Genomic DNA, 13,106 nt, shown 5'->3' on the forward strand with positions numbered 1-13,106 from the left:
CATGGATCAGTCTAGAACTAGGGGACACTGCTTCAACAGTAGGAGATGTCCTTTTAGGACAGAGATCATTTGGAAAAGATAGACCCTGCCCTTTGTGACTCCCCTTACTTCTAAACCAAGAACTAATCCAAGGTACCCAATTCTACCACACATGAAAACATGTCTGTAAATCTAGGCTGTCATCTCATTCCTACTCTAAGCTCAATTTGTTCACCAAAGTCAATCACTAATCACTTGCAAAGCCCTTTACATTTTTTCTTTATGGTGTGGCCCTTCCTTCATTTGATCAATGTTAATTGCGATTTTAACCTTACAGTCCCAGAGTCTGGTACTTTGCCCAAACCATCAACTCCAAATCTCTTAACTTCTTCCAGACTTTCTTTAAAACTTACCTACTTTATCCAACTTTCACAAAAGGTGTAGATCTAGAAATATCTAACTCAACGCTGCCACATTGTGGCCTCATACATTGTTGCAATCTACAACCACATACTATTCCCTTAATTATATCCTGAAATGCATAGCTATTTAGTTTCTTCCCAATACATAATACATTGACAAGACACTTATAAAGGAATGAAAAAGCAATCTGTTCCAGATATGGAACTAGCTAATTTTTTTTTGCCATAATCAGGAGAAGTACTTCCTTGGTGATTCAAAAGGCAGATGCTGAGGTGGAAGGGTTGGAAGGAAAGTCATAGCAAGATTTTTTTCAAAATTGTCAAATTAAATGGAAAGTTGCTGAAAATGTGAACATTGGAAGTTTAACCTGAAAGTGCTACAAAATGGGAGATATTAATTCACAAAAAAAACAAAGAACTGCAGATGCTGGAAATCTGAAACAAGTGTTAGAAAAACACAATAGGTCTGGCAGCATCTGTGGAGAGAAAAACAAGTATAACGTTTCAAGTCCAGTGACACTTTGCTGTCCAGTAACCCTGTTCTGTAGGGGTTGTCCCAGCTCAGCCAACCCATTCTCTATTGTTTACAGTTCCCTTCGCACCTAATCAGCATTTACTTGTTCCCTAGTTTACCACTAATCTTTTTGTCTACTTCCCCTTTTTCTCTCTGGACAACCCCTCTATCTCTACGTCTTACTCCTACAGACTCAGCGAGACATACATTTGGAATTTCAGAGGTTTGGGCTAAGACAACTGAAGGTACAGCTACAACTAACAGGAGCAATGCAAATTAGATGTGCTCAACAGGACAGAATTAGAGGAGAATATTTTAAAAATTTGTTGGGCTGGTGGAGATTACAGAGACAGTGGAGCAATTTAAAAAAAAACAAGCATGGGAATTTTAAAATCATGACACTTCTTAAGCTCCAATATGTGTCAGAGAACAGGACTTGGCTGAGTTAAGACATGGACTGCAAAATTTTAAATGACTTTATATTTAAGGGAGAATGTAGGACAGCAAAAGTAACAAACAAGGGTTTCAGCAAATTAGCTAATGTCAGGCAAAGTTTGGTCTTATGCTGATATAAAAACCAGCCTTAGTGATGGTACAAATATGTAGTTGAGAGCCATTGCAGGTCAAAAAAAAAGAGTTGTTTTTTATTTATTCATTTGTGAGATGTGGGTGTCACTGGCAGGCCAGTATTTATTGCCTGTGCCTAGTTGTCCTTGAAGTGGTGGTGGTGAGCTGCCTTCTTAAACCACTGCAGTCCACCTTGCCTCTGTTGACCCACAATGCCAACTAGGGAGGGAATTGCAGGATATTGACCCAGTGACAGTGAAATATTTTCAAGTCAGGATGGCGAGTGCGCTTTTCCAGCAACGATTAAATCAGACAGTTTGCAATTTAAGAAGCTTGACAGCATTCCCTCCGCTACTGAAGCTTCTTAAATTGCAAACAGTCTGATTTAATCTCAGCCAAAAATGTGTTGCTGGAAAAGCGCAGCAGGTCAGGCAGCATCCAGAATCGGGCATAAGCCCTCCTTCAGAATTTAATCTCAGACAGTTTCAGGGAAAGGGATGGAGTTGTCCATAGTTCAGTTGATTAATAATGGCAACTTTCCAATGGCTATCAATCTAACATCGACATTAAACCCAACCCACCCCAATTTACCTGCAGATCAGAGCTGCTGCCACAGACCATACTTTTGAGGCTTTCCCTCAACATGATAGACTGGAAACTGTGGATTAGAGAACACTTATATACTAACCCCATTCTAGTGAAAGCTTATTTATTATAAGTTTTTCACAAATTTTATTTGATATTCACTGGCATGTTAATTGTCATAGTTCATTGCCTTCACAGAGACAAGTGTGCAAACACTTTAGACAAAAAAAAGGGTGGTGCGAGCCAAACTAGTCCAATTGTAAGTAAAGAGGACGTTGTGAACTGTGAAAACAAAGTTTTTGGACACCATAGATCTGGAGAAATTATTATAATTTTGTACCTCACTTGTACAATCAGTACTTTTCACTATAAAACAGTAAGACATAACAAGTCATTTCTAATAAATAAAGGAGACAGATACTTTGGTATTAAGTCTATATTTTGTGCAAGCATTTGTTCACTACTGTATACAAATAAGCACAATTGCAAATTCATTAATTGAGAATTAACATCCTATATTATACATAAACAGCATAATCAACTCGGTTTATAAACATTTGAATTGCAGCTTGTACTTCAAAAGTCAAATAAATTTGTTGTTTCTACAAATACACAGAAAAACAAGATTTACCAAACCATATTGAAAACTCTTCCAAACTGGGAATTTTGCTGAGGAAGTGAACAATTAATTATTCAACATTATTGAGAACAATGTGTTTTAAAAGTGCATGAAGCAAAAAGATGTTAGTGATGTGGAAAGAACATGCTTTTACTTTGGAGTAACATTCAATCACTAGACATTCCAGGGGAAAGAATAACAGTCAAATGTAGCGTAAATAGACTCTCCCCCATTTCTAAAGAACATGCATTAATATCCAAATAGCAATTTCCCACGAGAAGTTTTAATATTCCAACCATTATTCTTAAGGTCCTCTGAATGTAGGTGTCAATTTGTGTTGTACTTTAGAAAATTCAGTTCTCTTAACCAATTTTCTTCAAAAACTGTATTTAAGTTTATTAAGTTAATTTGATTTTTGAAGGAGTCAGTAATTCCCTCAGCTTGGACTTAATATGAACCCAACTCTCCCTACTACAGTGAAACTTCTAAACTCTGCTTCTTGCAATCTGCATTCCAGTCCTTTAAGTTTATTTTTGATCAAAGATGTTGTCTAATAAATATCCTTAATTTTTAATGTAACAAGTTTTGGGGAAGTACATTCAACAGGCACCAACTGTTGAGGGTAATACTGTGCTACTTAAAAATTACTATCAAAAAGATATTAAGTTCTGACAGTAGAGGCCTTTCATAATAATTCCAACAAGTCTGTTCAGTTTCATATTTGTTTTATTTGTACATACATAATGAAAGGGCAGACTGCAAAGAGAGTATTAAGTCTGGATAAAATAAGTATTGCTCATTTGGTCATACATCAAGAAAATGTTTCTTTAAGTTGCTGATTAGGATAAGGTGGTAATGGTTCAAATTGGGAAAAGGTAAGGTTAGGACAGCTATTAGAATATTTTTCCTTAAATAAAGAATAATCAAATGTAGAGTTGACTTCAAAATACAGTTGAATGTGGAGAAGGCAATTAGGCACTTCAATACGGGGAGTTGGAGGATTTTCCTGAATGGATGAAACAAGGGAGTCGATTTTTTTTGTGGAGAATTTAGAGGATCGGAGGGCAAGGTGTCAACAACTTTCCATTACCTGCCAACAAAGCGTTCTGCTACCAATGTACCACTTTTGAGTTATTTTGAAGAGGGCTGCCAGGCCTGCCAGGAGCAGTTAGCCATGTAAACTGCCTACTGAGGGGAGCAATAAGAGCTTTCTCTGACTTTCCCTGATAAATAGCATATGAGCCTCCAACTGAGGCCAAAGGCCAGACAATGAACAGAGCTGGCCTCTTGCCAGTCATCATTGTTGCGTTGAATTTAAATTCACCCCACCCTGGTAACTGCCAGAGGGCCATAACTGCAGCTGCAGATCATGCTATAGACATTCTACAATGAATGTCTGATAGCTGTAGCCACTTATTATTTAATCTATAGGATGCCACCATCTATTTCTTAATTTCATACTATTATGGTCAATGTTTATGGCAGTGATTGCCAAAAATTTTCCTAATATGATCCTATTTTTATCCCACAGACTGTTTGCAATACCAGAGTGAAAAGTGAAAAGGACCTGGCATAGGAATGGCTTTGAGAATAGAGTGACGAGGATCATGAGGGTTGTGAGATGTTTGGTTGGGGTGCAGAAAAATATTTGTTGATTGGTTTTGGAGGCATTGAGAATCATTCAGCAAAGAAATAGGGGCTTTACAACTGTTGACTTTGCCTTGAAAAAATTGAATACCTATTTTTTTTTACAAGCTGTGGTTATGGCAGCAGTCAAGCCACTTAAAACAGATGATTAAGAACAAAAAAAAACTTGAGCTCTCAAAAACAGTGTGTTCCACAGCCGCTATTGTTTTTTTATGATTAGATTCCTTAGTGTGGAAATAGGCCCTTCGGCCCAACCCACATGGATCCTCCAAAGAGTACCTCACCCAGAACCATTTCCCTCCTAACACTAACACGAGTGGGCAATTTAGCATGGCCAATTCACCTGACCTGCACATCTTTGGATTGTGGGAGGAAACCGGAGCACCCAGAAGAAACCCATGCAGACACGGGGAGAATGTGCAAACTTCACACAGACAGTCGTCAGATGCTGGAATCTAACCTCGGACCCTGGTGCTGTGAGGCAGCAGTGCTAACCACTGAGCCCTACTTACCTCAGAGATTGTGAATTCTACAATTCCGCTGGGGGTACTAATGGCAGCTTGGAAATCCTGATTTATGGTTTAATTTGTATGCTGCGATTGATTTGATTGGGTTATTGGTATCCGCAGATACCAAGCTTTAATAATTGAATGCATATTTCACCTGCTGCACAAACACTTGCATTTACATTGTGATCCAAACAAGGGTCAGACAGCAACCGAACAACCCTTCCATAAAACCAAGTCTGGTGGTGGAGCTGCCAATCATCAAATATTACACAGCTTTCTGGAGGTGCTGTCAGACCTGTTGATTTTCTCCAGCACTTTGTTCTTATTTCAGCAATAGCAGTATTTTACTTTAATATTACTTTCTGTGGATTTTCCTGACATCATTAATTGACTGGGTCTCCCAAAGATAGTGCCTTAGTTTGCATGTTCTCCAAAATCTCCTTATGGATCAAGCTGTTGCCATTTGTGTTCCCAAACAGCGTTTCATCCCAAAGGCACAATCGGTACCTGGCAATAAAATTCTGCTCAAGGTGAATCAAATGGACTTCCTCATTTAATAAGTTGGTATTAAAGTTGCTGGTGACCAGAGTATTTTGATTGTCAATCATTTACAAAGCACAATTCAAATTTCTATGATTTCCCTTTCTTCATTTTGGCAACCTTCTCTTTCCTTTTTTTGACATGCTTGGGTACTTTGTTTCTTCGTTTTTCTCGCTGTGCTTCTTTAACCAGTCTTTTTCTGTCCTGTAAACAGATATAATATTGTTCAGCTATGTATAACAGGTGCAGATGGAGTAAGTTTATTTTTTTCAATGTATTCTGTGTTATGTAACTAAGTTGATTTTTTACAATGACTCATTTTGAGCAGTGGAAATGGCGCAAATGATAATTACATTGACATAAGTTATAATTTCAAGAATAAAGTTTACTGCCAAAAATAAAGCATTAACCATAAAAGTTAAAACTTCAGTAGTTTCAGTATTCATTGAAACCAAGTAAACCTGTCATTGTTCACAGGTGATCAGGGACCTGGCTCCAGAATTTACTTTCCTATGGCTCGAGAATGTGACTAACTCGTGACTAGATATAAAGGGAAAGGATAAAGTCCATTAAGCCTATTTCAATTATTCATTGGTGCAATGTCACATCATCCAGTCATTAATGCTAACAAACCCAGCCAACCACCCAAACCTTAAATTCTTTGGTCTCCATGACAGCAGCCACACTTTTCTCAATGGATACAGACTGAATTGGGATAGAATCCAATTATTTCAGCTAACTCTTTTCGTCTTCTCTATAAATTTCCATATAACACCATCTAGTCTACAGCCTTTGACAAAGGGTCAGTTAGACTTGAAACGTCAGCTCTTTTTTCTCCTTACAGATGCTGCCAGACCTGCTGAGATTTTTCAGCATTTTCTCTTTTGGCTTCAGATTCCAGCATCTGCAGTAATTTGCTTTTTTTTTTAAGTCTACAGCCTTGGTCAGCCTAGGCTGAATTCCACCCTGTCTTTAATAATTAAGAAGTCTGGATTTCACCTTTACCTCCTAACAGTATCAGCTGGCATTATGGTAAATAAAAGCAACAAATAACCGAGCACAGTTATTCAAGGTACCTAAACACTGGTCAACAAAATTTTACTTTGCACATATGCATACAGTGCACATCAGCAATGAAATCTAATGTGCAGCACTTAACCAAACAAGCACAGCAAAACTCATCATCAGTTTGAAACTTGAATGTTAAAATTATTTTCTGTATCTTAAATGCTAGCTCATCGATAAAAATGCTAAACATTCTCTTCCACTGCATGATTTCTAAAGGAATCTGATTATCAAATGGAAACAAACCTTTTTGTTAGTTTCACTTTCCTGCACATGGTCTTTAGGATGAATCCTTTCTCCTTCTTCAGAGCCAAGCTCGGAGTCAGAGCTATCATTATCAGAATTAGATTTTCCATCACTTTCTTGCAAATTCTCAAGAAGGGCAGGTACCTGATGTAAGTAAAAATGGATTAATAGAAAATAACCTGCCAGCCAAAATCCATTAAATAACTTCACAGAAGAAGTCAATTAGCAGATACATTCATTAGTTGCTGCAGTTAAAAGTACAATGATCATTCAATTTATCTGATGTGGTTTTCCTCAAAAACAGGGAAAGATCTTAACAAGATTAAGTATCTTGTCTCAATCAATCTCAATCTCAACAGATTTAATCAGCACAAATCCACTTGTATTATTTACTTAATGGCCTTTCTGAAATGTTGTTCTTCCATACAATAAATATTTTGCCCAAATCAAGTTTGGACAAACCCCTTTATAACCACGACTTCCTTAACCTTCTCTTGTAAGTTAAGCCAGATCCTAGATCCTTTCAAAAAACAGGTAGGCATACAAGGTTCTTTACTCTGAATATATTTGACATTATAAGTGACAAATCTTACCTGCTGCACACCACTCAAGTCTTTCTTCATTCCTGTCACTGTCTGATACAGAATCTACACAAAAATAAAAGTTCCGTTTTGTGGTTTTAAGTCTATTAGTGTAACACAATTGTAAATATGATGGTTTTCTGATAATATAATAAAGATCGGGTATAGATCTATGTATAAAGCATTTTTCATTTTCAATATATTGGCATTTATAACAGGCATATTTTAAAACATTAAAATCTGTATAACTAGCACTGAAGAAAAATAGTGTGCACATTACAATATTAGCTTAGAATTACTTGACAACAATTCATCGGTTATAAAGCATGTTTCTACAGGACATAGGGACTTTACACTTGCATTTTCTTAGGTTAACGTGGAGAAAGCTTCATTTTGCAGTGGACACTCTAATGCTTTGCTTGATGCTATATAGGTAGCTGAAGTAGCATCACCATCCCTCAGTTAAGACTATTCAAAACAAGCACATATGGATGTATATACACATAAAACCCTACTTGCTACACAATGAAAAGGGAAATTGATAGCTGTTGACTGTTTCTGAGGCTGGATGTAAAACTTTTTTTGTTGCATTCCTTATACATAATCTATTCATTTCAATACTTAAAATGCTGAGAGGCATTAAGTATTTTTTGCCTGAGTGGCAATGGAATTGATTTCTTTTACTATTCACCTAAACTACAGTTGCCCAAAATTGTGTTTGCAGGATTATTAGTGAAGATTTCTATTAATCTATTGGCTGATTTAACATAGCAGCTTTTATTCCGTATCTGTGGTATCCATGAAGACACAAGAAAAATGAGATTCTTCAACCAATTAAGCTAAATTGTCCGAAGTGAAAAGGAGATTGTAAAGAAGCAAATAAAGAAAGGAAACATATAGACCTAAATGATTGCACAGGAAGTGAAAAAGAAGATTGGACCGTACAGATGAAAAGCAGACATTTATAAAAAAGAATTTGCAACATTAAATTTTGAGGAAAAGTACCTCCAAGTGTTAAATTATTTTGTCAGTGCTGCAGAGATTGTTTAAGAAGTTTGATCCTTTATTACTCTGAACAATTCTATTTACATGAGTACACTCATTCTATTTCTTTAATGTCTTTAGTATGGAAGTAAAGAATAAGTAACACAAGTTCATGCTAGGACAGTGATTTCAGAGCTAAGTCTAACAAGCAAGTACAACAAAAATTAACCACGTGTATCGGAAAACAATCTGCGGAAATCTACATTTAGCTATGCACATGTTAATATCAAATACTGTTGAAATTAAGCTTTCCTATAAAACTAGGCCAGTGTATTAACACACAGCCAAGAGAAGCAAAAACTTTCAGTGCTCCAGTTGAAAAGACTGTAACAATAACAATCCATTAAAAGAATAGCTTCTTAGGGGTAGGAAATGTACGAATTCCTACAAGTACAGGAGAATAAGGCTAACATTTTTCCTAGAGCACTCTTTTAATTAGCAGTTTAAAAAAAAATTTACAAAACTTTCATGCAAAACATCCCAAAAGCAAAGGGCGTAGGCAACTACTCACATTGTCATGCTGTAAATCTGTAGTCATATCTTCTTCCTTAAGCTTCATCATTATGTCAACATCCCGTTCATAATGTTTCACTTCATTCAGTGTCCTGGGTATGTAGGCGTTTTTGAACACCTATGGAAACAGCAAAGAGCGTATTTACAAACCATTGATCAGAATGCACAGGAATTATCCAAATCAATATCAAATTAAGAATTTGTTTTTGTCAGATTACATTATTCTACTTCTCCCCATCCCACTACAGTATACAACAGCTAGAAGGAATACTTAACCTAGAAACCAAAATATTGAGGATTAGATTCAATACTCCTTTTAAGAAAAAATGTTTATTTTATTGATTGTGTATGCGCTTTTATGCATAAAATAATTCAGTTTAAACAAAAGATAGTACTTCCACCTTTGAATCTGAAAGTTGTACAAGGCCCACTTCATGCACGGAGCATATAATTCTACTATTTTGGGACTGCTGTATTATTAGAGGTCCTGTCTTTCAAATGAAATTTTACAATACAAAATCGGAGCATTGTAGAAACTGGTATTTTGCAACACTTAAAGTTTGAGGTAGCTTACTACGTGCAAACTGGCTGATATGCTTCTCTATGCGAGAACATTAATGAGACTTCAAATAGTAATTCATTAAGTATGAAATTCTTTGAGATTTTCCAGAATGAAGATCTGAAGTTTCTCTGAGGCAGAGTGAATTGAGGTGCCTTCCTCCATGAACTCTTACTCTACTTCATTTGCAAGTTTAAAGCTGATTGGAATTGCACTTAACTACAACTATAGTAATAGTGAAGTGTGCTAAAATAGAAATGAGGAATAGTAGAATTTAAATACATTACCAATTAATCACAATGGTTACCTTTTTTAATTGAAGCTAACATAAATGCTTATTTGTATGAAATCATCTTGTCTAGATACAGTAACATCTCAATCATTTGCGTTTGTCTAACTTATTCAACAATTTGTATGTCAGGAAGTGCTCAAAGATAAACTATAATTGTACTGCAGGTGCATTAGAAAACATCTGCAAGAGAAAGCCAAACAACATCACAACAGGGGATTCTTACCTCTTCATCTACTTTGTCCTGGTTGGATCGTTCTTCTTCTGATCTTTCTGCAGCTATTTCCATTGCCTAATTATCAGAGGTATAACAGTGCTTTTGTTCAAATGCATAATTTTTTTCCTGCTCAAAAGATTACATTTTTGTTCTTGAATGTTATTGTGCAGCACATCCCTTTGCTCAGGAACATTATTCATGATTGAAGGATTTTGTATCAATAATGATTTAAATGTCAACTTCTGTGCTACAAAATAGTTAACTGATTAATCACTTCAGTAATCAATAATTAGAATATATAATGTATCTAATTCTTGACTTTTTCTGTAATTCAGAGCAAATAGAGAAGCTGGTATTGTTCATCTTGAATGGGGACATTTAATAGAACTGTTCAAAACAGAGGATTTTTGGAAGTATAGCTAGAGAGAAACTACTTTTACTGGTAAGAAAGTCAACAATGAGAAGACATAAATTTAAAATATGTGGCAAAACTGCCAGAGGGAAAAGGGGGGATTTTTTTCTAAACTCTGAGCTATGAAAGTCTGGAATAGACTTCCTAAAAGGACAGTAGAATGGTAATTTTCAAAACAGAAATGTAAAATAAAAATTACTGGGGTCATAAGAAAACGTACAGTAATGGGACTAAATGAATAGCTTTATCAGAGAGCTGGCAAGGCAAGCTGACCCAGACTGCCTCTTTCTATGCTGTATGAGTTTAACCTTAGAAACAAATGACAAATATTAAATATGTATTTCTTGAAGTGTTCCATTTTACTTAATATTACAAAATGTGTATTTATAGCATAAGAAATTCTTTGTATTAATTCTCAACTCTTAATATTTGAAAGGATTCAAGTAGTCACTGAGCTCAATGCCTCCATGACGACACATTCAACAGTTGCCATATATACATTAAATATTGAAAAGCTACTCAATGGGCATAATCAGCAATTAAGTTATTACTGACTAGGTTTTACTGCCGATGGAAATTTCCATAAAGTTCTAAGCATTACAATACTTTTAGTCAATCAAATCTTTATTTTATTGATTATGGAACTCAAAGGGAAATAAAACTGAGCTAAATGTTCAAGCCGAACAAAATACAAATTGCTGTATTCTGATAACAGTGTAAAAATTCAACTTGTGACAAGTATGCTCGACTGTGGTGAGGTAGTGACTGACAGTAGCTTAGAGTATATTCCCAAAGAACAGGTTAGATGATTTGAAGTGTGTCTACTTCAATGCTAGGAACATCTGGAATAAGGTGGGTGAACGTGCAGCATGTGTTAGTACCTGCGACTTTGATGTTGTGGCCATTTCAGAGACATGGATAGAGCAGGGATGGGAATGGGTGTTGCAGGTTCTGGGGTTTAGATGTTTCACTAAGAATAGGGAAGGTGGTAAAAGAGGGGAAAGGGTGGCATTGTTAGTCAAGGAGCGTATTACTGTGGCAGAAAGGACGCTTGATGAAGATTCATCTACTGAGGTAGTATGGGCTGAGGTTAGAAGCAGGAAAGGAGGTCAGCTTGTCAGGATTTTTCTGTAGGCCTCTGAAAAGTTCCAGTGATGCAGAGGAAAGGATTACAAAGATGATCCTGAATAGGAGATAAAGTAACAGGGTAGTTGTTATGGGGGACTTTAACTCTCCAAATATTGACTGGAAATGCTACACTTCAAGAACCTTAAATGGGTCAGTTTTTGTCCAATGTGTGCAGCAGGGTTTCCTGACACATTGTAGATAGGCCAACAAGAGGCGAGACCACATTGGATTTGGTACTGGGTGATGAACCGGGCCAGTTGTTAGATTTGGAGGTAGGTGAGCACTTTAATTGATAGTGATCACAATTCGGTTACGTTTACTTTAGCGATGGAAAGGGATAGGTACATACTGCAGGGCAAGAATTACAGCTGGGAAAAGGTAATTATGATGTGATTAGGCAAGATTTAAGATGCATAGGATGGGGAAGGAAACTGCAGGAGATGGGCACAATTAAAACGTGGAGCTTGTTCAAGGAAGTGGTCGAGTGAAGGAACCGTCGTTTACTAAAGAAGTTGAATCTTTTGTTAAGAGGAAGAAGGAAGCTTATGTAAAGATGAGACGAGAAGGCTCAGTTAGGACAGTTGAGTATTACAAGTTACCCGGAAAGGATCTAAAGAGTGAACTCAAAAGAGCCAGGAGGGGACATCAGAAGTCTTTGGCAGGTAGGATCAAGGAAAACTCTAAAGTTTTCTACAGCTATGTCAGAAGTAAAAGAATGACTAGACTAAGACTGAGGCCTGTCAAGGACTGTAGTGGGAAGTAGTGCATGGAGTCTGAAGAGATAGGAGAGGTGCTAAATGAACATTTTTCGTCAGTATTCACACAGGAAAAAGACAATGTTATCGAGGAGAATACTGGAATACAGGCTATTAGACTAGACGGGATTGAGGTTCATAAGGAGGAGGTGTTAGCAATTCTGGAAAGTGTGACAATAGATAAGTCCACTGGGCTGGATGAGATTTATCCTAGGATTTTCTGGGAAGCTAGGAAGGAGATTGCAGAGCCTTTGGCTTTGATCGTTATAGCGTCATTGTTTACAGAAATAGAGCCAGAAGACTGGACAAATTTTGTCCCTTATTCAAGGGAAGTAAAAACAACCCTGGTAATTGTAGACCTGCGCGTCTTACTTTGGTTGTGGGTAAAGTGTTGGAAAGGATTATAAGAGATATGATTTCTAATCATCTGGAAAGGAATAATTTGATTAGGTAAAGTCAACACAGTTTTGTGAAGGGTAGATTGTGCCTCACAAACCTTATTGAGTTCTTTGAGAAGGCGATCAAACAGGTGAATGAGGGTAAAGTGGCTGATGTGGTGTATATGGATTTCAGTAAAGCAATTGATAAGGTTCCCCATGGTAGGCTATTGCAAAAAATACTGAGTCATGGGATTGAGGGTGATTTAGTGGTTTGAACCTGAAATTGGCTAGCTGAAAGACACAGGGTGGTGGTTGATGGTAAAAGTTCATTCTGGAGTTCAGTTATGAGTGGTGGACCACAAGGATCTGGTTTGGAGCCACTGCTGTTCATCATTTTTATAAATGACTTGGATGAGGGCATAGAAGGATAAGTAGATTTGCACAGATGACACTAAAGTTGGTGAAGTTGTGGACAGTGCAGAAGGATGTTACAGGTTACAGAGGGACATAGATAAGTTAGAGTGCTCCAGAGTTT

The 13,106-nt window shown here is 36.8% G+C and overlaps 1 protein-coding gene across 2 annotated transcripts in view; it reads right to left on the reverse strand.

Annotated features, from left to right (window-relative positions):
* Positions 1–2,712: 2,712 nt before the first annotated feature.
* Positions 2,713–13,106, reverse strand: part of riok1 (RIO kinase 1 (yeast)) — a 43,775-nt gene continuing 33,381 nt past the window's right edge. For both annotated transcript variants that reach the window (XM_060823163.1, XM_060823166.1), the window contains exons 13-17: positions 9,906–9,971; positions 8,830–8,949; positions 7,287–7,340; positions 6,694–6,837; positions 2,713–5,586 (exon numbers count right to left, since the gene is read on the reverse strand). In XM_060823163.1, the coding sequence (XP_060679146.1) occupies positions 5,473–5,586; positions 6,694–6,837; positions 7,287–7,340; positions 8,830–8,949; positions 9,906–9,971 (498 nt within the window). In that variant the 3' untranslated portion in view covers positions 2,713–5,472. The remainder of the gene's footprint in view (positions 5,587–6,693; positions 6,838–7,286; positions 7,341–8,829; positions 8,950–9,905; positions 9,972–13,106) is intronic.

Source organism: Hemiscyllium ocellatum, chromosome 4 (assembly GCF_020745735.1).
Source record: "Hemiscyllium ocellatum isolate sHemOce1 chromosome 4, sHemOce1.pat.X.cur, whole genome shotgun sequence".
Classification (NCBI taxonomy): domain Eukaryota; kingdom Metazoa; phylum Chordata; class Chondrichthyes; order Orectolobiformes; family Hemiscylliidae; genus Hemiscyllium; species Hemiscyllium ocellatum.